The sequence below is a fragment of the Misgurnus anguillicaudatus genome, chromosome 19 (genome assembly GCF_027580225.2).
Source record: "Misgurnus anguillicaudatus chromosome 19, ASM2758022v2, whole genome shotgun sequence".
Taxonomy (NCBI): domain Eukaryota; kingdom Metazoa; phylum Chordata; class Actinopteri; order Cypriniformes; family Cobitidae; genus Misgurnus; species Misgurnus anguillicaudatus.
In genome coordinates this window covers 22,583,736-22,608,139 of record NC_073355.2, presented here as the reverse complement: position 1 = coordinate 22,608,139, position 24,404 = coordinate 22,583,736, and the positions used below count along the sequence as shown (strand labels likewise).

The following is a 24,404-nucleotide window of genomic DNA, read 5'->3' as shown; positions in this document are numbered from 1 at the left end:
AGCATGTTTAAAAACAAAAACGGTAAAACTTTACATTGAAGAGCACCAATGGTCAGATTCACGATTTTAAATTTCCTTTGATGTGTATTAACGATATGCAAAAGGTACGTACCCCGAAGTAATCGTCTCCAACGTAAATCTCTTTTCTTGAACTACAACAAACACACGGATTGTACGCAAAAGTTTACTTCCTGGGATTGATGGTGTAGACAAGACCGACATATCATAATTCCTCTCGCTTTGACTCACTCCTGTTGACAGCCAGCGACGTTATCGCTGTGTGTCGCCCGTCTCTTTCAAAGAGGCGAATCTGCTTGTCATAAACAAATGAATACCACCATCCACGCCAGTAACTGACGAGAGAAGGATGACGTGAACTCCACTTATTTGTTCTTATTGGTAGTTGCTCCCGAAATTCGTTTGACATTTGCATAAAGTTAAACTGTCGCTGGACACGCCCATACGGTCGCCAACGGTCAATTTCGCTCGTGTCGCCGGAAGTCGCACGGTTTCCATTCTGCTGGTCGCTGGCTGTCTGATTGTGCGCGAATCTTTCAAACATTGTAAGGAGCGTCACATTTCCGGCTGACGTCAGAGGTAATCAGACCAATCACAACGTACAGATTAGCTGGCCAATCAGGGACACAGAGCTTTTAAAATCCGTGCATTTTAGGAAGCGAGTGAAATCTGGAGCTACGAAAATGTACGGTATGTGAGAAATAAAGTGTTTTTTAAACCATAAACCACGCATATACATTTTATTATACCAAATACACAAAATAACGTCGTTATTTAGCAATGAAATAGGTGCTCATCATTTATTAATCTTTGTTAATGCCAATACAGTTATTTATGTTAGTTCTTAGTGCATTAACTGATGTTAGCGGATACAACTTTTGATTTTAAAAATGTATTAGAAAATGTTGAAATTATCATGAACTAAGATTAATAAATGCTTGTGAAAATTGTTTATGCTAATGTTAACAAATACACATTTTTACCAAAAATTAATTGAATTATCAACATCTGTGAAGTATCCACTGTGGAAAAACAAGTCTTTATTTTAAATAGAGAACAACCTCAAACACTTGTATCAGCTTAATTCACAGACTGAACAAGCTGGTTTTATGTTTGTATCATATTGGTGATATAGGTTTCTTTTTTTTTTACATTGGTTTATATGAAACAACATCATGTGTAACTGATGCTGGTCTTTGTATGCAAATATTGGGAGCACTATGTAATTGCAGTTAGGTAAACCCCTTCATCTAGTAATTGATTTTCAACATTTATCAAAAATGATTCCCATTTTTTAACCAGTGCAGTTTCAGCAAAGCAGGAAAGATTGATTAAAAACACCCCCTTCTATTAAATCAGATGCATACACAAAGACAAAAAATAACAACAACTATGAGGACATACATATCTTAGTTCAAACTTTAAGAAAACTAGAGAAAAATTGTAGCCATTTTACTTTGGTCTAAAATAATCTTAATATAATAACCTTCCGCAAAGCCATGTCATTTTACTAAACTTATATACAGTACAACAGGTTCGCTCAAAAACACGTGAAAAGCAAATTCAAACGAATGGGCACCAGGGACCAACAGGTCCAAAGGAAATGCAAGCGTAAGGACTATGCAGAGTAGATGCGTGGTGATAAACTTAATGCATTTTGTTGTGACTGGACACAGTGATGTGTGCAGTACGTTGTCACTGAAACGATACAAACAGTGAATGAAAGCAGTGCTTTAGGCACAGCAATCTATAAATGCATAAATTTGCACCAAAGATTCAAACCCTGCTTAAGAAACCATGTGTTCATGGGTAAGGCATGTGTAAACATTTCGAACATTTTTGGTACCCTGTACCTGTATGCATTTCTGTTGCAAGGTCAGCACAACGGTTAAGGCTCGGCAAACTTATCAACCTGCAGCAGTGACCATCCCGAAATCATTTCTCGATCCGAGTCGTGTGAAGTCTTCACGTGTGCTTCAATGTTAATGTGGATCATTTCACTTTAGTCACCAAGAACAGACCAATAAAACTTTGGTCCGGATGAATTGCAAAAAATAAAACAAAAATGATATCTAGGGGTGGCACAAACCACAGTGTCAAAAAGAAAAGTTGGAAAAACTACCCACAAAAAATCTATACACAGGCAAAACTAAAAAGTTCAAGTTTTCAGAATGAACGCACCAACCCCTGTAAAAAGAAATGTACAATAAAAGCAAGCTTGCAGGAGCCGTTTCAACCCATCGATATTCAAAATATATTAAAAAAATCTTTTCATAGTTCTTTTTAAAAACGGGCACCTAAAACAAGTGCTAAAAATTTGCTAGAGCTACAGGGTTGTGTGGGGGAAAAACTGTGATTTTTGAAATTACCCGCTAATGTAGTCCATCACAAAGACTTATGACATCTTCAAGTAATTCACATCTAGATAAAAATTGCTTTTCACAACGGATGGTTCAGGCCAAAAATCCCAATCTGTAGATTATAATCATCATGGCACCATCGAACCACACAACCCCTTACTAACTCTACATCACCTTTAACTCAGTGCCTGTGCAGAATGTGTGGGCTCTCACATCCAGGGGCCATGTAAAGCCCGCCAACACCAAATTCAATGCAGATTGTGAAATGAATCAATCACTGGTAGGTTTCATAGATCTTCATTCTTGACTGGGTTTGATACGTTGACATCTCCATCGCCACTGGGACCAGCATCGTTGGCAGGACGATTAGTGTCATTGTCTTGAGATTGCTCCTGGATATCGTTTTGCTGTTTTAAATCTCGGAGGTAAGTCATGGCTTTATCTATGGTGACAGTATTGACTAAGCCAAAGTCATGCATGCTGACTAGATGGAGCAGAATGTTTCGGGACAGACTCTTCTTGATGATAAAAGTGCCGTGCTGCTCCACAAACAACATGCAGGCCTGATTCATTTGGTTGTCAGCTATGAATCTGCAGGCAAAGTAATAAAGCTAATCAGTGCCAAGCCTAATGATTGATGAGGGCACAAAATAACTACAAACATATGCAATATGATGAAATACAATATTAAACATGAACAGAAAGACAGCAAGGTATGAAAGACGTTGCTTTTTCAGCATTACTTCTATATTAAATACACCCAAAAAATTGAGGAGACCATTGAGTAAGAATTGATGATACATACCCATGTTGCATTACGTGCAGGTTCCACATTTTCATCACCTCTTTCTCACCTTCGTTGACATCTGTGAACTCCTCAATTTGCTAAAGGGCGGAAAAAAACACTAAAAATGTGCACTAAAATACGCACAATACTTTTACCATTTTAAAGGGACACTCCACTTTTTTTAAAAGTATGCTTATTTTCCAGCTCCTCTAGACTTTAACATTTGATTTTTACGGTTTTGGAATCCATTTAGCTGATCTCCCGGTCTGGCGGTACCACTTTTAGCATAGCTTAGCATAAACCATTGAATCAGATTAGACCATTAGCATCACGCTAAAAAATAATATAAATATAAAAAGAGTTTTGATATTTTTCCTATTTTAAACTTGACTCTTCTGTAGTTACATCGTGTACTAAGACCGACGAAAAATGTAAAGTTGCAATTTTCTAGGCAGATATGGTTAGGAACTATACTCTTATTCTAGCATAATAATCAAGGACTTTGCTGCTGTAACATGGCTGCAGGAGGCGCAATGATATAACGCAGTGCCCAAAAATAGTCCCCTGCTATTGAAAGTTATCAAGTTTTAAATAGGAAAATTATTGAAACTCTTTGGTCATTTTTTTTTGCGCGAAGCTAATGGTCTAATCAGATTCAATGGATTATGCTAAGCTATGCTAAAAGTGGTACTGCCAGACCCGGAGATCGGCTGAATGGATTCCAAAACTGTAAAAATCAAATGTTTAACTCTAGGGGAGCTGGAAAATGAGCACATTTTCAAAAAAGTGGAGTGTCGCTTTTAAGCAGAAGGTGCAGGAAATCCACCAACCGACAATTCTTTTTTGATTTTGTAAATGTGGTAAAAATGCAAAGTATAAATGTTGCTCACCATAGCGGTCTTTTCCCTGAGCCACTCTGGGTCCCTTTCGTCCTCACTGTCCACCTCCATTTCCTGTGGTCTGAGTGGCACACAGCTATCGCTGTGAAAGTACAGACGGTTGTGGCCGCTGATGTAAGTTCGCTGCTGCTCCTGTTCTCCATCTTCAGACTCCAGGAACTCGGAGAGGCTGGGCTTTGAACGCTTCGGTCTGTACAAAAAATTAAAACAAAAAATTATAACAACGTTTGTGTAGAAAATCAGCCACAAGTTAACAAACATAGAAGGTATGTTTATAAATCAACTTTTCTTTCATTATCATAATGTACAGACCTGCAGACAAGGAAGTGCGTCACTGGAGTCCTCTTCACTGGTCCGTTACGGCTAAATGCAAAGCCAGGCTGGCAGTGAATATCCTGAGGGTTGCCCACGTAAGAACCGTCATAGCATTCATTAATCGACACGTCTATCCTGGCTCCTTTAGTGTGAGGCTGGCGAGACCAACACAGCTAAATTAGTATAAAAACTTCAACCAATTGCAAAACGTGTAATTTTTACATTAAAATTGTTTTTCCGAAACCAGCTTAACATTCATAGAGTATATAATAGCTTAAAAATATTGAATATTGAAAATTAAAAATCTCTGCATCTATGAGCAGCAGTGCAGCACATATCATCAACACACAGACAGGTAGAGGCAAGACCTCCTCACAGGTCCCATTTTGGGACAGACTTGAGCGTCACGCTGGAAATAAGAAGAGAAGTTGCTCATCCTCCCATCTGTCGCCTGATTGCTCTTTCGCACTTCTGGGTTGGTAAAGTGCATGGGGCCTGCAGCAGTATGGGTTGAAGACCGCATCAAGGGTGCAAAGAGGGCGCTGATGAGCACACTTCAGAACATATAAATGACAAACGGGACACCCTACAAACTCGTAGACTAAGCGAGCATGCGCAATTTAAGACCACGAGACCGAACGTTCACATGAAGTGTGCCATTTGGGACAGGGCCAATATGTCGGCTCTGGCAACAGAAGTCACACCTTTCTGTTAAAGAAACCAATCATCAATCGATAATGACTGACGATTTACTGGAGGAGGGGCTCTAGGTACCAGTAAGATGAGGTTTAAGGTGCCTGGTTTCTATTGAAAATGTGCAAAAATTTTGCCTTATTTTCAAAAAAAATATTGGGAAATGACAGCTTTTCCATTAACCAATGTTATGCGACTCCAAGGCGACCAAACATACAGTGTGATTTGCAAGGCCGCTTTAATGCACGGGCCTCCCATGTTCATGATGAACTGAAAAGGTCATATTTGTTTTGTAACTTGTCAGGTTTTCTGTCAATCACTCTAATTGCACGTTACATGGCTGCTAATTGGTCCGTCGTAACTTACTGTGAAATAAAATGTCAGACGTAACAGATTTTTCTATTCCGCGTAATGTAATTAAGTGCGCGTGGTCAACTTGGCATTCCTGCATGTTAGACTGAGTGTGACAGAGAAACAGGAAATAATCCACCAACAAATGAAAGAGTAATTTCTGAAATTTCATAATAAGTACCAGTGAGGTGCAGGTCTCTGGCATGTCTCTCCAACCGTGCGCAAGAAACTGTGCCGCCAAATAAAGAAAGTTCCCGCACATAACGCTGTTAATTGTTATAAAGTTTTCTGACAAAAAGACAAAACTCACGTATCAGTGACGTGTGCGCAGCAGGAGCAATGTAGTTTGACGCAACGTTTGCTCACGGTACACACGTCTTGGTTTGAAAGACGAGAAAGAGACACAACAGTAAAGGTGCAAGTCTAAGAAAGTAAAGAGCAACAAGACCTCCTCAAAACAGATTCCATAATCATCACCTGATAGCACCATTCATATTTATAATCTCCTTATCTAAAGATCTTATATACAGGTATGTTCCCTGTCTGTCTTGTGCATATTCATACTTGGTCGTTTTACATGCTTATGTATGCATAAATACAAAATACAATGCATACTATATCTTCAATAGCCTACAAAATAAATAACTGATTTAAAAACAAGATTCTGTCGGTAAAGACTTGTCGTTTGTTATCTTTAGTGCATTTTCACTTTAACACTAACTTTAACTTATTATATTTTTAAAACTGTGGTGAGCATTTAGTTAGTGAGTGGCAATTTTCTGCAAATTTGTATATTCCAAAAACAATATAAACATAAAGCTAAACATGTATACTTTCACACATTTTGGTTCAATTATCACCATAAGTTGCTGTGTGTGGTTGTTAAATAAAGTGTCTTGTGTTTATGCTCAAGTGAGCTCAGTGATATAACGAAATTATGGTGTTTTCTGGGTCAAAGAGGGAAAACTCACTGTTGTGTCTCGAAAGAAACAAATGCATTTTGTGATGTAGATTACAAAGATATTACGCTTTTTTAAAATGAGACTCTGTAAATCGAGGAGATGGGGGGCCTACAAAACCTCTCAGCCCCAGGGCCTAACATTAGGTTAAGGTGGCCCTGGTGATTTGTGACTTACACACACCAGGTGGTGACCTGTAAATGTGGAAAGAATTCATTGCAGATTTGCAATACATTTCTTTTTTGAATTGCCTGAAAAACCACCTCACCCGAGTGTAAAAAAATTGCATTATATGGGACTTTTTTGCTAAATTGACATGTTTTCATTGGCAACATTTTTTATTTGCCATTTCAGTTTGCACATTTTAAAGAGTAATAAAAATGCAACTATTTTTGGTCAGAAATATGTTATTAAATTGTGATTTTCGAGATATCCGTTTTTACCCATTTAAGTAGATAGGGCCTACTTCTACAGTTTTGCATGACTAAAATAACTTCCTGGAGCAGGCAGGCTGCCAAGTTTCATGACTACCCTAAAGGGACTTTGATAGCTCTATTGAAATAGCAATCCAATGCAGCAACACTGGCTCAACCAATGGTATGGAACAAAATCACTGTTGAAAACTTCTGGCCGGTCATGCCATTTCTGCAGAAATTACACACTTGTTAAACGGCTTCAGCAATTAACCTCTGGTTATCGTATGACAGATTAATTATTAACCTTAACTAAGTTGTACATAATCGCACTGTATGTGGGCCATCAGGGTGATGAGTCATAACCGCTGGTCATCTGGTTATCTTTGCTGTAATTACATTGTTGTATAGTCACATTATTTACTCTATCAGGTTGAACGGAGCCAACTTGAACCTCTGATTAAAGTGTAAGAATTGTACCAAGTTGATATAGACAATTATGGGGGGCTACATTGGAACCTTTTAGCAAATGAACCCAGGAGCAGCATTGTTAAACTGCTTTAGCCAAAAACCTCTGGTACAATTAAAGGTATAGCGGAAGATTTTCTTTTTCCGAGTGGATCATCAAGATTATTGGTCATCCCAGTTGTCAATCATTCTGATGATATGTTTACGTAAGGCAGTTGTATGTGCTCATCCCTAGGTTCGCTTTCTGCGTATGCACACTTTCAGGTGTATATGTGTGGTGGTCTACGGTTTCAGTCATTCATTGAAGCTCGCGTTCTCACCGTGTTTTTTCAAAATGTCTGAGGCTAGCAAGAGAAAAAGTGTCTACGAATTTTATTACAAGAAGAGAAAGGCCTCTGAAGAAAGAAACAAGACCAGGGTGTTTTTGGGAGAGTATTTCACACACTAGCGTGCGCTAAGAGCACAGGTTGGGCTTCCCACTGATGCCTCAGTTGCGAAGTTTCTACTCGACAGCTAAAGGTTGTCATGGTATTTGGAGAAATCCATTTAAAATCACTGCTACTAAAAGTTGATGTAAGCTATGATTAGCGATGCTAGCCCTGGCACAAGTCACGAACCGCGCAGACACGGTAAACATGCAGACAGCAACGTGTAAACAGAGCGAAGACAAGAACTAGGCTCGTGCATGCTCTCTCTTTTGTGCACACGTTTAATAGGCGTGGAGCAGGTAGCGTGTTGCGCATGTGCATTTTTTTTTTAGGTGGAGGGGCGGTTCTTTTCAAAAATTCTGGAAAATCTTCCGCTATACCTTTCAGTATGTGTTCAGAACCCGCACAACGGCCGGTGTGGGCCGAAACGACATTGATAATCGAATGAATGAGTTCAATATAAATATGAGCTAAATAGAATGACCAAATCTCCAAATTCCACAATAATCTATTTGATTCATATTACGAACAACAACATTTTATCTTTTGGAGTCAGATAAAACACCTAAATTGCGTAATGTTAAAACGTCATTGGCAAACACCGGAAAAGATGGGACGCACGAGGACCCTTCTACCATGATGTTTGGTTTCCGCCATTTTTTTTTTCTTTCCTTACATTGACAAATGTAATCTGTGTGGACTGGAAATGTTACCCACCACATAGTTAAAGATAAAGCGGTTGTGTGAGAGCTTCAGGTGCTTGAGGAGGCTGTAGAGCTTGCGGCAGTTCAACGTGCACCAGGGACAGTGCAGGTCATCTCTGGCCTCCGTCTGCTGCCGTGTGTTGTTGTTGTACAGAAACTGATAAAGATGGATGGACGTAAGAGGATGACCACACAGCAGTACTTCACATTCACTCAAGAAAAGTTTCATAGATGAATCATAGCAACAAATGTTTTGCCCTTTGTAAAAGCTTTGGATGTATCATCAAGTTAAACTATACAGGCATGATAAGAACTCACCTGATAATAAACTCTTAGTTTCTGACGAGGTTCAACGTGAGTTAGTTCTCTTCGTACTGGTAGATCACTGCCAACTGGATCATTAACTGCAACCAAACATCAAATTTAACAACAATGTTAATCTAAATATTTGACAAAAATATGATCATTTTTAAACCTTACAGCAGCATGCTATAGGGTTGGACTAAAAACACCTGAAATCAGGTCCCAGGCCCCAAAGTCCATGATGTTTGCTTGTCTTTATTGACATACTGCAGTGTGAATACATCTTAACTACTGCCTGTAGAGGCTTTATGTTGTTTTGTTTGCTGTTGTCCAACGCACTGGATTCAGAATTGCGCGTAGCCAATGGTTTGGCCACGGGTGCTGTGTCAGCAATGCCATTGGTCCATCGCAAAGTGAATTGAAGTGTGGGTCCCTGAGAAAAGGTCTCAAAGGGTGGCAGCCTCTGAAAAAAAGGATAGAGAGAGAATACAGATTAATTACTAACCAACAATAAATGTTCATATTAACATGCAAAGACCAAATGCATCACACAGGTTACTGACCTTCACATCTAATATGGTTTCCCATGTTGCCCTCTTCTTGCCTACGGGACTCTCCTCCATCTCTTGCATGGAAACTTCATACTCGCCATCCAAAAGCTGAAGTCGTCTATTAACAGAACACAATCTTACAAACCAGACAATCAAGGTAAAACAATGTTAGAAGTATTAAAGATTGCAATATACCTATTTTTATCAAAAACAGTCATCTGGGCCACAAATGTAGTTTCTGCATCATCCTGATGAGATAAGTATCTCCTCTTTCTGTTAGACAGCTCTTCAATAACATCTGAGATGAAAACAAAGAAAAAAAAAGATGTTTCTCTTTTGAAAAGACCTCAATAAGATCTGCACATCTCAACATTGCCATTATTTGTTACGGGGACTCTATCAAAAGCTTAAAATCGTACTGGTATCTCTGCTGGTCACACCGCTAATATCTCTTCCTCCTGGATGAGACACTCTGAACAGAAGGGAGTAGGACTTCACCATGTGGCTGTTGCTGGGTTCAAACTCATGGCTGGGTACCACCAGTGTGGGGAAAGTTCCCAACTTTTGACTGTTGTCTGGGTTAAGATGCACCTGCTTTTTACCTGTAGGCACTTGCTTTACTGGACAACTCACATCCTAAAACAAATCAAAAACAACAAAAGTTAAAATCCGTAGTTATGTCCTACTGGAACATATATGAAAACTTACTATTCTGTAATTAAACCTATAGTACAACAGACATTGGCACATGGGTGATTATGTAATTGCAGGTAAATTCTGTGTCCAAAGTAATTGTTTTTCAATTAATTTGTTCAAATGGTTATATTTTTAATTATTTTAATAATCTAATGCCTACTGTCATGGATCACAAATTGTTAGGCCATTACAATATAAAATTTTCTGTAATATAGCCGTCTTATATAGCTGACAATCACGATTTCCCAATGATCACCGTCAAACTCTAGCCCTTTTCACACACAGGTTAAGGAAAATACATGGAAAATGTGTCCGGTAGGGCTGCTCGATTATGGGAAAAATCATAATCTTGATTATTTAACACTATAACTTAATGATTACTTAATATAAACATTTTACTCAATTCAATGCATTTGTTTAGGGTTGTTGCTGCCTTATAAACACAGTACTCCAATGGAACGCGATTCATATTTTAAACATGAAGGATAGTTTTACTTTAACTGGTTTGAAATGCATATAACTTTACAAACATAAACAGGATTACTACCTAGTAATTTGACTTTGGACAGATGCGAGAGCGCAACACTCTGCAAGTGCGAGCGAGAGAGGTGGGCGCCACAATGCAGCTGATTATATTTTAAACAAAAGGGATAATTTGCCTCAACAAACACATAAGGATTACTACTTTGTGTTATGACTTTGGACAGATGCAAGAGCGCGTGCACGTGTGAGAGAAAGAGAGGAGCAGCAGTGCAGCTGCTTATTTATAACAAAACGAAATGACAGAAACAGAATGCAGAACACTAATCAAATTACCTCGATTCTCTAGTTTTTGCAATCGAAATGTGTAAAAATTAAAAGGCGATTAATTGAACAGCCCTAGTGTCCCAGATTTGTCCATGGATTGTTTGATTTTGGTTCATTCACATGAGCAATGATCTTCTAGAATCTGTGCATGCGTTCACACATGGGTTCGCACTAGGGATGCCCCGATCCGATATGCTGGATCGGTATCGCGCCGATCCGGGCTTTTTGGCTGGATCGGACATCGGATCGAGGACCGACAACATGACCGATCCATTTCCGAGGAAATGTGCATTAGCCTTGCTTGTTACTGACAAGCTATTAAAAGGACAACGTATTATGAAAGCACCATAAACGTTTTATGCACTATATTCAAAGTCTTTTAATACACGCAATAGCTTCATGTGAAGGAACAAACGCACATTTAAAGATATTTAAGTTCACAGAAACACTGTAACTTACTCGCAAATCCACTGGTGAAGCGGACGAATGAAACGCGTCATTTACACATGCACACACAAGATAACTGTAGGCTTTAAGATCTGATTTTATAAAGTCTCAGTAAGCCGTTGGATGGATGCACTTCACTTTGTGCTGAGCACCTGATGCATCTATTCTCTTTGTGTTTAAGCAGTTATAAACTTTCCATTGCGGTCCGAGGATTCCATGAGAGGATGATTCAAGGGCATCAATTCTGCGCCCAGAAACCCCATGAACCTAGCGTGTTATGACTTAGGCACATAAATTCTTCACCAGGAGTGTGCATAAAAAGTCCGATCAAGCGCATAATACTCAAAATAACCATCTGCACACTAAAGCTTTTTTACTATGACAGTTTTACGCAATTCAGAAAAAATATTTAGCTATATTTAACTGATCAAACGTACCTATTATATGTACTCCTAAACACTGTCATGATTAATATTTACTAATATTTCCTGTAACTTATAAATCATTTTAAATTATTAATTTTAACATTTAAAATGATACTAGATGTAGCAGAAAGCACTATACACATTTAATTACAGTAGTATCGGGGAGAAATCGGTATAGGCTTATAGACGGAATTCTGGTATCTGAATCAAATCGTAAAATGAAAAAGTGGGATCGGGACATCCCTAGTTCCCACATTAAGTTTGCATATCATCTGTAATTTCCCTCAATTGTGAATGTGCATTTAAAACCCTAGTGTCAAAGAATTGATAACTTCGTTGCAATGCCTCACTACAACACGGCCTTTACGGCATTGTTTCCTTTTGTTCACACAGGATGTCTTTCGGAAATGTTACGGCAATCTTACTTCGAGAGCAATTCCAGTAACAATTATGGGACATGTTTGTAATCACACAGAAAGCACACTAGCAATTTTATGGGACTTTTCTGGGATCAATGTGCTGTATGAATGGGGTTTTTGTACAATGTAGTGTAACAGTGTTGACAGTATGTAACAGAACTGTCAACACTGTTACTCAACACCTTGGAAGAGTAAATATTATATTGTTATGACCTGTAACATCTTGAGAGTACCAAATTTAAAATATAAACATTAGAAAAAAGTGAAAAAATAATGACTTTGGACACAAAATATACCTGCAAATATTTTATACCACATGCAAAATGATCAACATAAACAGGTGAGACTACAAATTTAATTTGATACATTAACCTTAGTCAAAGTAGACAACATTTAATAAAGTCATACAGTCTGTGTAATGGACAATATTGAGTTAGTTTGGGGTTTTTTTGGTGATCAGGGTCAATGGAAATTTGAACTGTTTATTTGTGACACACCAAGGACAAAGTTTTACCTTTCTCTTCTTATGGCAGACCTTGACAAGCAGCACTTCCACAGACACAGAGTTTTCTTCATTCTCAGAGTTTTGCAATGGCTTCTCTAATGCAATGAACAATAAATCAGAATTACTAACTGATCAAGGGTTATTTTTCTTTGAAGCCTGAGTCTTAAAACCCTTAATGTTGGTTTACCAGTTTTATGGAAGAATCCAGTGAAAGTCAGCTGCAGATTTGAAGCCATGCTAGAGGAAAAACCAATGAAATGGGTTAAGAATAAATGCTTTGCATATATCTGACCTTATAAAGAAGATGAGGAAATCAATTAAAACTAGCTCAAGAACATCTTACTTCTGGAATTCCTGATCCACTCTTAATTTCTCCACTTTAAACAGCATATCATTCAGGTTAAAACATTTTCTGAAACATATGATGCAAAAAAGTCAGTATTTAATTATAGTATCTGGCATATATCAAAGGGGACATTTCACTTTTTTAAGATGTCAAATAAATCTTTGGTGTCCCCAGAGTACGTATGTGAAGTTTTAGCTCAAAATACCACCCAGATCATTTATTATAGTATGTTAAAATTGTCAATTTGTAGATGCAAGCAAAAATGTGCCGTTTTTGGATGTGTCCTTTTAAATGCAAATGAGCTGATCTCTGCACTAAATGGCAGTGCCGTGTTTGGATAGTGCATATCAAGGGGCAGTATTATCCCCTTCTGACATCACAAGGGAAGCCAAATTTCAATTACCTATTTTTTCACATGCTTGCAAAGAATGGTTTACCAAAACTAAGGCTATGTTTACATTAATGCGTTTATCCTTTAAAAATGCGTTACTTATGCTACCTTAAAGCCTTACATTTACACTACACCACCGTTTTCGAACCTCAAAAACAGATTCGTTCGCAAACGCTGCAGACCCTGTTTTAGTTTGAGAACTTAGACATTGCGCTGCAGTGTAAATAAACGTAGACGGAGTCTTATGTAAACGAACTGCTGATGTTAATGTGACAGCGCATCATTTTCATAGTAAAAATTATTTTTATTTAGGTAAATGGTGGTTTGCAACGGAGGTTTTGCCAAAAAATAGTAAACATCTACCAACCAGCTATTATAAACGCTATATCAGATTGTTTTAACATGTAGATAATGTCTGTTTTATATTTATGTTTGAGTATTGTTGGGTTTGAATATTGTTGATGTTTTTTATGTTTTGTTTAAATTTAGTTAGCTTATTACGAAAGATAGACTGTAATTTTAAACACCATATAGGGCGTTGTAAAGGCCAATATAAAGGGAGAATTGTAATGCGTCAGACATTATTTTCGAGTTTAATTTAAGTTTTGTTTGCTACTTTAAAATAAATTTAGTTTCATATAATTTGTCTCTTAATTTTAATCGATGTTTTGTTGATAAGTTTTGTGAATATAAATTAATAAAAACAATAAAAATGCTCGTTTAGCCGATTGCGCTTTTTGGTATTTCTGTGTTGCTAGCGGAGGACGTGCACAGACCCTGCATACTTTTAAAAATTAACGTTAAGTACTGTTTACTTGAATGCTTCCTTTTAAAATCATAAAGACCTTTCTGTTTGATTTATAACATCAACATTAACCTATGAATCATATCAATATGTTAGGGGGGAGCTGAAGACTTTCCCAAACACATTTTTATAGGTTCAAAAATAGTGTCTGTTGTAGTTGCCGGCAAAGGATCCAGGTATGAATTTTGTCAATATCACACACCTGTAGGCTGCATAAATTCGCAAAGGCAACCTATTATTAGAGTAATAAGTTATTTTACACTTTTTTGCGCATGCCCAGTTACGTGATTGGTCATGTTTCATGCGTTTATGGTCGTGTATAGTGTGGATGAAGATTCTTTTTAAAATGTCAGTATAAACGAGGATCGTTTTCATTTTAAAATGCCGTTTTAAAACGCAAATGCTCTAATGTAAACAGGGCCTAAGTTACTAGGTTTGACTTTTTCACATTTTCTAGGTTTATAAAAGCACTGGGGACCCAATAAGAGCACTTAAAAAACATGGAAAAAGTCTGATTTTCATGATACGTCCCCTTTAAGCTATCATAAATCCTCAACTAGCTTAACCAAGATAATTCATTTATAATACTTCTGTTAACATGCAAATTTTAGTCAATGTAAGGCCAAATAAGGAAATAAAAGGCGTAACAAAATCTTACCTTTTCATGTTTGTTCTTGAGTTTCTGTGTGACATATATGTCAGTGTTCGGTGCAGGAAGATTGGCTAACAAATGCAAAAACAAGGATGCAATAATTAGTCTATTGCCATGGGCGCTATTACAGTATCCTGGTTATATTTTTATATGGAATTGACATTAGCACATCATTTCTTCATGGTCTAGCAATACTTACTGCTATAAGATTTCTTGTCCGGAGAAATCTGTATATTTGAGTTGGTTCTGTGAACAGAGGATCAAACATTAAAAGCAAAGTAAACACATTTTTCAGAATAACATTTGTGCATGCAAAATTAAAAAGAAAGCACTTTAAAAGTAGTCACTTTTCTCACAATGACATTCTTTCACATAAATCAAGGTGACAGTCTAGGAAGACAATTTGTCTTGTATCCACTAGCTTTTGTAGAGACACTACCATAATTTTTTTGTAGATTTTCTTCTGTTCGTTACTGTTAATTCTCCTGTTCCCCAATGGCATTTTAAACTTAGAAAAAAAGACATAAAGGCACCATAAAGCACGTGCCATCTGATGCACGTGTCGAATTTTCATATAGGATGTGGCCTACACAAATAACAAGGGTATTGTTAATTATTCTATTATTATGGGAAAAACACAAGATATAATCCATATCCCCTACATCAAAAGCCATTTCGGCATTTTGTAAGCTATTGGACACAGTTTGCTGATCACTATCGTTGTTTAGCCTTCAAGCTAGAAATGTCGCGAACCAATCGGATACTCAAAACTGCACTAAGCATTTACACAAAAAATGATTTGTTATGTTTACAAAGCAATAGGCATTTAGGGTCACATTTTATTACTGACACAGAACGCAGTGGTTTGACTCAATACAAAGGCACGTACGTGACCACAAGTTTGGTGCGATAATGTTAGCAACCTGCTAAACGGCTTCAGATGTTAATTTTTAAAACGGCACAACAAACACCACAAAACTGCTGAAATATAAACTCCGCGATATTCAAGCTCAAATGGCGGCAAACCCCGACCAACTTACTCTCGAAAGCCTGTAGAAAGAGTTCGTGGTCGGCTTGGATCTGCTCCATCTTGGGTCGCTTGACTGTAGTCATCACAACACCGGATGATATGTGTGCTCCTCCATTAGCAGCTTTACCCGTGTTGCTGGCATAAAAACCATTTCCACCCGAGCCGTGCTTTTGTGGAGCCATCCTAAAATTGCGTTAGTGGTCGAATCAGATGTTTTAAACGGAACTCCAGTGGATTCCAACCGAGTCCTGAGCCCAAACAAAGGGAGAGCAGCCGAGACTGGTTCGCCCCCTCAACAAAGTAACAGTTAACATCAACAAGCCGGCAGTTCAGTTTGTTTTCCACACGCCGGATGAAATTCGCGATAATGCTACTGCAAACCTTGCAACGATGTATCATTCGCGTCTATAATCAACATAAAGCTTTTCGGATCATATGAATTTTGGATTGCTGACTTGATAGTGAACAGTAACACGATATTTTAATATTAACGTCGGTTACCCCGGCAAGCTATTCGGCGCTATGGCTACAGAACACAAAACTCCCGCTTTTTCGTAGCAGAAAGTATATTTAACGCTTAGAGGTTCGCTATCGCGTCGAATAAATTCACACAAACCGCCGTTTACTTGTTAAGAATGTACACGTACGATCAGAAATATTGGGCCCGATAGGAAACAACCTAAAGTCGAAAGTGCTGGGAATATTACCCGCCCTCCTCCTTGAATGTATTCCGCACAGCTGATAAAAGCTTGAGGTTAGAAATTACAATCAAGTTTGGTGGAGAGTGTGTGCGGTGCTCAGGCCGTCTTCCGTTTCGCTTATTATTTTTTCGCGGGAAATTCGTTTCCCCCTCCTCAGAGTAGAGGCTGAGATAGAGACAGGCCAGGGTTGGTAAACCAAACGTTTACTAACTGATCATTACACGTTTGGGTTGTTAGGTTTTCAATTTATTTTTATGTGTTGTACTTTCCTGTTTGTTATATTTGTCCCTGTCTGTGAAATCCAAGCTAAAGTCTCATAATCAAATGAAATTATTTCATTATCAAAGTTTGATTTTAGTCATTGACTTAACATTTATTTCAATCTTTGACACTCAGTCAATATTAAATATATCAAGGTTATATTTTCCATTCAAATGTATCTCTATAGCTCTTTTCATATTGCATGTTACAGAAAATGCTGGTTTGTCAGAAAATAAAGTTGTTAGTATAAATTATACGGTTTAGTTAGCAAATTAAGGTTTAGGCCATTATTATAGCAATGATAGGTGATCATAAAGGTTTTTATATTTATGTTTTTATGATGATCCAGAGATAATGTCATTGAAGTCCTCATAGGGGTACTAGGTAGCCTATCATCTCTTTATAGATGTTGGGTATATTTCCAGGTATAAAGAAAGAAAAGAAGATTGAGAATAGTTAGCTAAGTCATAATATTTCTGGCAAAGATAATCATTTGCATTTAATTACAACGACGGAGCTGCATTATGTGAAAGCTATAGAGATGTGCCTTGAATTTAGCTTTAAAGGGGCCATGACACAAGACTTTTTTAAGATGTCAAATAAATCTTTGGTGGCCCCAGAGCACAAATGTGAAGTTTTAGCTCAAAACACCATATAAATAATTGATTATAGCATGTTTAAATTGCCACTTTGTAGGTGTGTGCAAAAATGTGCCGTTTTGGGTGTGTCCTATAAAAAGCAAATGAGCTGATGAAATTCAAACACTGATCACAATGATGTGCTTGTAGAGAATGGTTTACCAAAACTAAGTTACTGGGTTGATCTTTTTCACATTTTTAGGTTGATAGAAGCACTGTGGACCCAATCATAGCACTTAAACATGGAAAAAGTCAGATTTTTATAGACCCCTTCACGGTTCACGTCACAGGCGGTTCCCACTGCGCATGTCAGGGTCAGAAAAGTCATTACAGCAGATTGAGTTGCGTATTATTTGTTATCGTCAAAAATGCCTCCTTGCGTCGTGGGCTTTGAAAATCGCACCAGGTCTTCCGTTAAGTTTTCGCGATTCATGCAGAAACTCAAAAACAAAAAAATATAACATCTGCGGCTGGAAGCAATTAACGTGCAGACTGGGACAATGCAAATATCAAAGAGGCTTGTGTTTGTAGTGCTCACTTCATTTGAGGTAAGTCATCATTTTTCAGCTCTGTTAGATTAAATTATAAAGCCTGGATGGTATGAACAGTTTGACCCCATGCTGCGCGCGCACCCGAAAGTCATTCAATGTTTACAAACCTTGAAAGGGTTTATGCCATGGCCCCTTTAAACTGGGAGGGAGTGTCTGAGCCCTGAACAGGTCATTTTCTCAGAATGTTTTTTACATTAGGATGATTTTATGTAGAAAAGAGTTAATCACTAAAATGACTTCAGCTACATTTTTTAACAAATTGTTATAAAATTTTCATTTGTAAATGATACATGTCTTGTTCACTGATTACAATGTGACACTTGGTTTGTTCATATTCCCTATTTTGTACACACTCATAGGTGTGTTTTTTTTTTTTTTTGGAACCAAGGCACCACATAATCAACACAGAAAACTGTTTCTCATTTTAACTTATTTAAAGGTTCATATTAGCTTGAAAAAGCTAAAAATAAAGAAAAACTATATTAAATAGACGAAAATTGTATAAAAGCTAAACTGAGAACTACACATTTTGCATAGAATACAGTAGATTACATAAACTGCATGTGTGCAAACTACAGTAGTAACAATTAAGATAATAAAAAAGGCAATGGGTAAATTATTTCACAGCTGAAAACATACTTTCTATATTTTTATACGATACGCCTCTGGTTCTCAGTAAAGTATATAATTTTCTCGATTATAGATAAAAATATAATTTATTTCCGAGTAAAGATTTGTGCTTTTAGGATTTTATAGAAAAAAATCAAGGACAAGTGAAAAGGCTAGGCCTAGTTGTTTATTTGTTTTGCTGTAATTGTAATGCCTAGTCCCAAATGTTTTAAGTGTTTAACTTTCATTTAACAAATATGTTTTTTTGATTTTGACTCTGTAATCCGTGTGTTCGTGATTAAATCAATAGGCGCTTGACGTGGTCCTTTACCGCAGTTTCAAAGCCGTCATGCATATGCGTTAGCTGCTTGTCTGTTAAAAAACGAGCCCTTAAAGTGGGTCTGCGTGTAGGTAGAAACAGTCATAATGTTTTTCACATAGCTAAACTGAGAATTTTAACGAATTGAAAATGTATGTCAAACGTCTGTGATTAATATTGTTGGACAATACAGCACACGATACAGTAAAATATATGTGGGATCTTGTTCTCGGGGGGAACAAGATACCCCATATCTATAGATTATCTATAAAAGATTACTTCTATAACATCTATAAAAGTGATAAGCATTGTAAGCGTTCATCAAACGCCTGTTTTATTTAGTTTAGGTTACACTAAATTACGTTATTTACGCCGCGGTGGCCATCAGGCGCGGTGGCCAAGTGGTAAGGCGTCGGTCTCGTAAACCGAAGATCGCGGGTTCGAACCCCGTCCGTGCCTAGAAAATTGGGAGAGTTATGCTTTTTGTTTTTAGTTTAGCATTTAAACACGTTCATAAAATCACTTAAAATCAGGGGTTCCCATCGTGTTAAAAAAGTTTTTATATATTCCCATCGTGTAATATTTGAACGATCACACAAGTGTTCCATAATCAAATTATTATTGTCCCGTTTTGTATTATAAAATTATATTTAAGTTAAAGTTAGAGAAACTAGAAACTTTGCCTAGAAAGTTTTGCCTGATCACTTTCAGTTTGTAACAGTTTGAGCTTGCGTAAGGAGAAAAATGCAAGTTAAAGGGGACATTTCATGAAATACTGACTTTTTCCATGTTTAAGTGCTAGAATTGGTTCCCCAGTGCTTCTATCAACCTAAAGAATGTGAAGAAGATCAACCCAGTTACTTAGTTTTGGTAAACCATTCTCTGCAAGCATGTGAAAAAATACGTCATTGAAATCTGGCTTTCCTTGTGATGTCAGAAGGGGATAATACGGCACCTTGATCTGCACTATCCAACCACGACACTGCCATTTAGTGCAGAGATCAACTCATTTGCAATTTAAAGGACACAAAACAGCAAATTTTTGCTCACACCTAAAGTGGCGATTTTAACATGCTATAATAAATAAACTATATGTGGTATAAGCTAAAACTTCACATACGTACTGTTGGGGACACCATAGATGTATTTTATATTGTTAAAAAGTCTTGTGAAATGTCCCCTTTAAGTTAGTTTGAGGTTGGTGATGTTTGTTCGAGGTTCTGTGAGAAAACCTGAACCAGTTGGTACAAGATTTTTGTGGTTTTGAATAGCCTACTTTATATTATAGTACTGATATACAGTTGGGGTTTGCAAATATTGTTTAAAGTAAATGTTCCTGAACCAAACATATAATATATGACTGATTAATAAATTAAAAATGTTGTGCATTGCTTATTGTGTTGAAACAACATCAAAAAATACTTTAGTACGAGGTTTGGAATGTACTCTATTTTTTTCTAGGCGTCTGTAGGCAATGTCATGTATACACCACAAGATAGAGCTCAAAATTAAGTAAAAAAGGAGCCCTTATTCAACCCAATGTAGCGCAATGCATACGCAAAGACCGTGAATATTTAACGTTCAAATGATGCACGTTGATTTACACCAATAAAAATGTACCACATTGTTCAAATCTGTGTAGAAGTCATTGCACGTTTGACATATTAAACAGCCAATGCATTGGACGGCTGCTCGCGCATCACGCAATCATTTCGCATTTATTAATATGTAAATGACCAAACGTTAAACTTTATAGCTGCTGTGCCAAAAACAAATATTAAGCAACAGTCGGTGAGCGTGACACATTCATAAACGCACGTGCTACCTAGAATGCCATTTTAGGGAGGGCCTGAGTCGCACGAGACGAGTCCGACGCGCGCGAGATATCTCTGCTCCCAGCTGCTGTCGCACAAGGCACGCGAGTGTGCACGATCCAGGTAAACCCAATAAAAAGGCAAAAGGCAGTGGTGACAGCCGGGACAGCGCAAAACTTACAAGGATATTGCCATGAATGAATATACTGCGGCGCATTCGAGAGGAAAGACATCAATTTCTCCTCAGAAGAAAGTTATTTGTGGGGTTTAGTGAAGACTGCATCTTAATGTCATGCCTTGTGACAGCAATCGGAACTAGAATTGGAAAAACTTTTCTTCAACTCTTTTAGTAACTATGTTAATATGATATTTCACGGCTATGGACATAAAATGCAGGATTGTTACATATGATACAGCGATTTAAACTGTGGAATCCAGCAGAGGTAAATGAATCTATTTTAGAGTTAAATCTACATTATCACAATCTGTGATGGATTACAATGGGATTTGCTGGTACTTTATTTGGCTGTTTTTATGCGAATCGCTTCTATTCTAAACCAGGCCATGCAACGCATATTAAATTACAATTTAGTGGTAGTGGTAATGCTAGTAATAACATGGTTTTAGTATCTAAGTATATTATTCACAATGAAATGAGCACTACGTGGGTTTTAAACATTAATGTGTTAGAGGTTGGGTCTTTGCGGGCAAGATGAGTAGTTAAATGTACTCTCTCAACTGGCCTACAAAGTCCCAGTTTCTGGCTCATAAAATCCTCCTCGGTTAATTTCTTGCTCATATATTTACAACATAACATATATTTAAAAATATAAACGTTGTGGTTAGTAGAACAAATTATTATGAATGTTTACAAACCAGTCTATTTGCTTAAATAAGAGAATACGATGTACATATTAAAATAATTATTTTCAAAATCAGATTTGCCATTACAATGTGTAGCCTTCTGTAAGTTACTGTTAATAACCCAAAAGGATTCGGCATGCAACATCCCATAGTTGGAAACTCATGGATGTAGTCCAACAGAACTGATTAAAGATCAGTATCTTAAATGTTTCTCCTTAAAACTGCTTCTCTTTTTACATATCTTAACCGAGCACTTTATTTTCTGTTTTAGTACCATTTTTTTCATTCCCTTGATAAAACAGCGAATCTCCTTTAAATCACTTGGCACACTTAGAAGAATATTAAGTTGTAATGAGAACCTTGAGCTTTAACTTCATAGACATTTCAATGGCATATTATTGTAATATTGAAATGTCCCCCCACACTGTCTGATGGGCATGTTTGTAGTGCATGTTTAAAACACCAACCCGAATAGGAAAGAACCCGGTCGGAAATGCACTGAACTCATTCACCTCTTTCAGCTACCCATTTGAATCCAAAAGCGACCTCCATTTTTATAAGCGCAATTTATAAACTCCTGGCATGCCTGCTTGACTGGAGGAGGGGTCTAAAATTCCCCTCACTCTCCTCTTAATTTAAACTTTTCAGTTGTTGAATGGCTGACAAACAGTGTCTGCTCGTTTCCAGCCGACAGGCAAGGAAGCGATACAGCAGCTCCATGTCAGCGCTTCCCCTGGGAGGGAAGAGTGTCCAACTTTCACCAACAGCCAGCCACCAGATTGAAAGCCGGCTCCGTGCCGCTGAAATGTGAGTCTAGGAAGAGGACCCAAAAGGCAGCAAGAAAAATGAGGGACTTTTAGGGGCAGCTGTGTTTTATTAACCCAGTCATAATGCCCCTAAAAATCCTTATTGCTCTTGCAATTTTCAGCATCCCTACATGGATAGGCATAACTGAGCAGAGAGTAATGGAGAGACATAAACTGAAAAGGACACATATAATCTCATCTAAAAAAAAAGTTTTGGGGCTCTTTCAAAGCTCAGGGATTACATCCATATAGTTTTTTGATTTAGGTGTCATCTTTGTTTCAAATCTTTTTCCTAAAATTTCTTAGGAGTGGAAACAAATGAAAGAAGTGTTGGCATGCAGTACAGTAAGAGCATAGAGCTGTATATTATTTTAGATAGCTCAGCCCAAAATAATTTTATCTTAGAAAAGTTCATATTGACTTTTGAATCTTGGCAAATCTGAGCACAGTTTGAGACGGTGGTAAAATCTCTGTAAAAACTCAAAAGAGGACAAGAGAAATAACTAAAAAAGCAGAATACCTAAAGAGAAATTTAATTTTTTCATTTCCTATTATTTTTCGCATATAGTGGTTGAATTTATGGGAATTTTCTTAAAAGAAAAATCCAGATGGTTTGCTCACCATCATGTCATCCAAAATGTGGATGTCTTTCTTTGTTCAGTCCAGAAGAAATTATGTTTTTTGAGGAAAACATTGCAGGATTTTTCTCATTTTGATGGACTTTGATGGACACCAACACTTGACACTTGACTCAACACGTAGCAGTTTTTTTTCAGCGGAGTGTCAAAGGACTACAAACGCTCCCAAACGAGGCACAAGGGTCTTGTCTGGTGAGACGATTGTCATTTTTGACAAGAAAAATAAAAAATATGCACTTTTAAACTACAACTTCTCATATTCTTCCGGTCATGACGTCAAGCGTCAAGAGGTCACAGAGGACGAACGCGAAACTCCGCCCCAGTGTTTACAAGTGTGTTGAAAGAGGACCGTTCCGACGTTGTTGTATGTCAACTGATACTAATTAATGTCTTTGTGTCAGTTTATTGTTTACAATGGTCCGCAAATGTGCGTTTTATATATGTAACACGTGACCTCCCTACGTCACCACGCATTTACGCTAGGTCACGCTGGACCGGACCTAGACGAAAAGCTGTGGTTCAAAAGTGTATATTTTTCATTCTTCTTGTCAAAAATGACAATCGCTTCGCCAGACAAGACCCTTATGCCTCGTTTGGGATCGTTTATAGTCCTTTCAAACTCCGTTGAAAAAAATTGTTACGTGTTGAGTTAAGTGTTAATTGTTGGTGTCCATTAAAGTCCATCAAAATTTGAAAAATCCTGCAATGCTCTCCCCAAAAAACACAATTTCTTCTCGACCGAACAAAGAAAGACATCAACATTTTGGATGACATGGTGGTGAGTGAATTGTCTGGATTTTTCTTTTAAGAAAATTGACTATTCCTTTAACCTTAGAATCATGTACTTGATGTACAGCCAACTTTTTGTAAAATATGCTGTATAAATAATGCATAATCATACTATATGTAATTTATGTAAATGATTGACTAATTATATCAATGGCTTTCATTAATGCAATGCAATGTATGTTTTCTCTTTCAAACCAATACAGAGCACACTATATTCAAGAAGTGACATTCACCTCTGATTGTTTTTTATGTCAATGCCTTGTAAATGCTAAATGAAGATTTTTCTGCATGAGCTTACATCTTTGTCAGGAGACCTTTGACACAAAGTTGATGCAGGACTCTTTGGAAATCAGTTTGAGCTTATTCATTATCCAAAAACTCGATAGTCGAGTTCCTCTGGACGTGGGGATTGTATTATACCGTAGGCGTTATTATCTTTGCCGGAAAAACCTGAGCCCGTTTTTAGAATCTCGCATAAAAAAAATCGTAACGAAAGAATCAAAGTTCAGCGACACATTTTGCTAAGGGACAGGTAATAGCCTGCACAAAAGCTGGAGATGAAGTGACTCAGCTACATTGAGTTTGTAGAGGATGCATGAGGGTGTAAGCCTACTGAATCTCAGACTGTCTCATTTATATTTG

At 37.5% G+C, this 24,404-nt stretch overlaps 1 protein-coding gene and 1 non-coding gene across 2 annotated transcripts; one reads left to right on the top strand and one right to left on the bottom strand.

Moving 5' to 3' along the window:
- Window positions 1–1,038: 1,038 nt before the first annotated feature.
- Window positions 1,039–16,604, bottom strand: suz12a (SUZ12 polycomb repressive complex 2 subunit a). Its single transcript, XM_073857163.1, has 16 exons — window positions 15,783–16,604; window positions 14,942–14,988; window positions 14,749–14,813; window positions 12,892–12,960; window positions 12,736–12,785; window positions 12,558–12,643; window positions 9,669–9,885; window positions 9,445–9,547; window positions 9,262–9,367; window positions 8,989–9,161; window positions 8,714–8,801; window positions 8,409–8,552; window positions 4,377–4,534; window positions 4,056–4,254; window positions 3,184–3,263; window positions 1,039–2,969 (listed from the first exon to the last, which is right to left on the bottom strand). Exons 1-16 carry the CDS (start codon window positions 15,952–15,954, stop codon window positions 2,666–2,668), a joined length of 2,061 nt encoding a protein of 686 aa, XP_073713264.1. The 5' UTR covers window positions 15,955–16,604; the 3' UTR covers window positions 1,039–2,665.
- A 2,634-nt stretch (window positions 16,605–19,238) lies between these two features.
- On the top strand, window positions 19,239–19,310 carry trnat-cgu (transfer RNA threonine (anticodon CGU)). Its single transcript has one exon. It is a non-coding gene; the product is annotated as a tRNA-Thr (tRNA).
- Window positions 19,311–24,404: the final 5,094 nt, after the last annotated feature.

Coding starts and splice junctions, on each gene's coding strand:
- suz12a (XM_073857163.1), bottom strand. CDS start 15,954: ATGGCTCCACAAAAGCACGGCTCGGGTGGAAATGGTTTTTATGCCAGC. Junction 12,786..12,891: donor GTGGATCAGGAATTCCAGAA/GTAAGATGTTCT, acceptor TTTTTCCTCTAG/CATGGCTTCAAATCTGCAGC. Junction 8,802..8,988: donor ATAAAGCCTCTACAGGCAGT/AGTTAAGATGTA, acceptor ATGTTTGGTTGC/AGTTAATGATCCAGTTGGCA.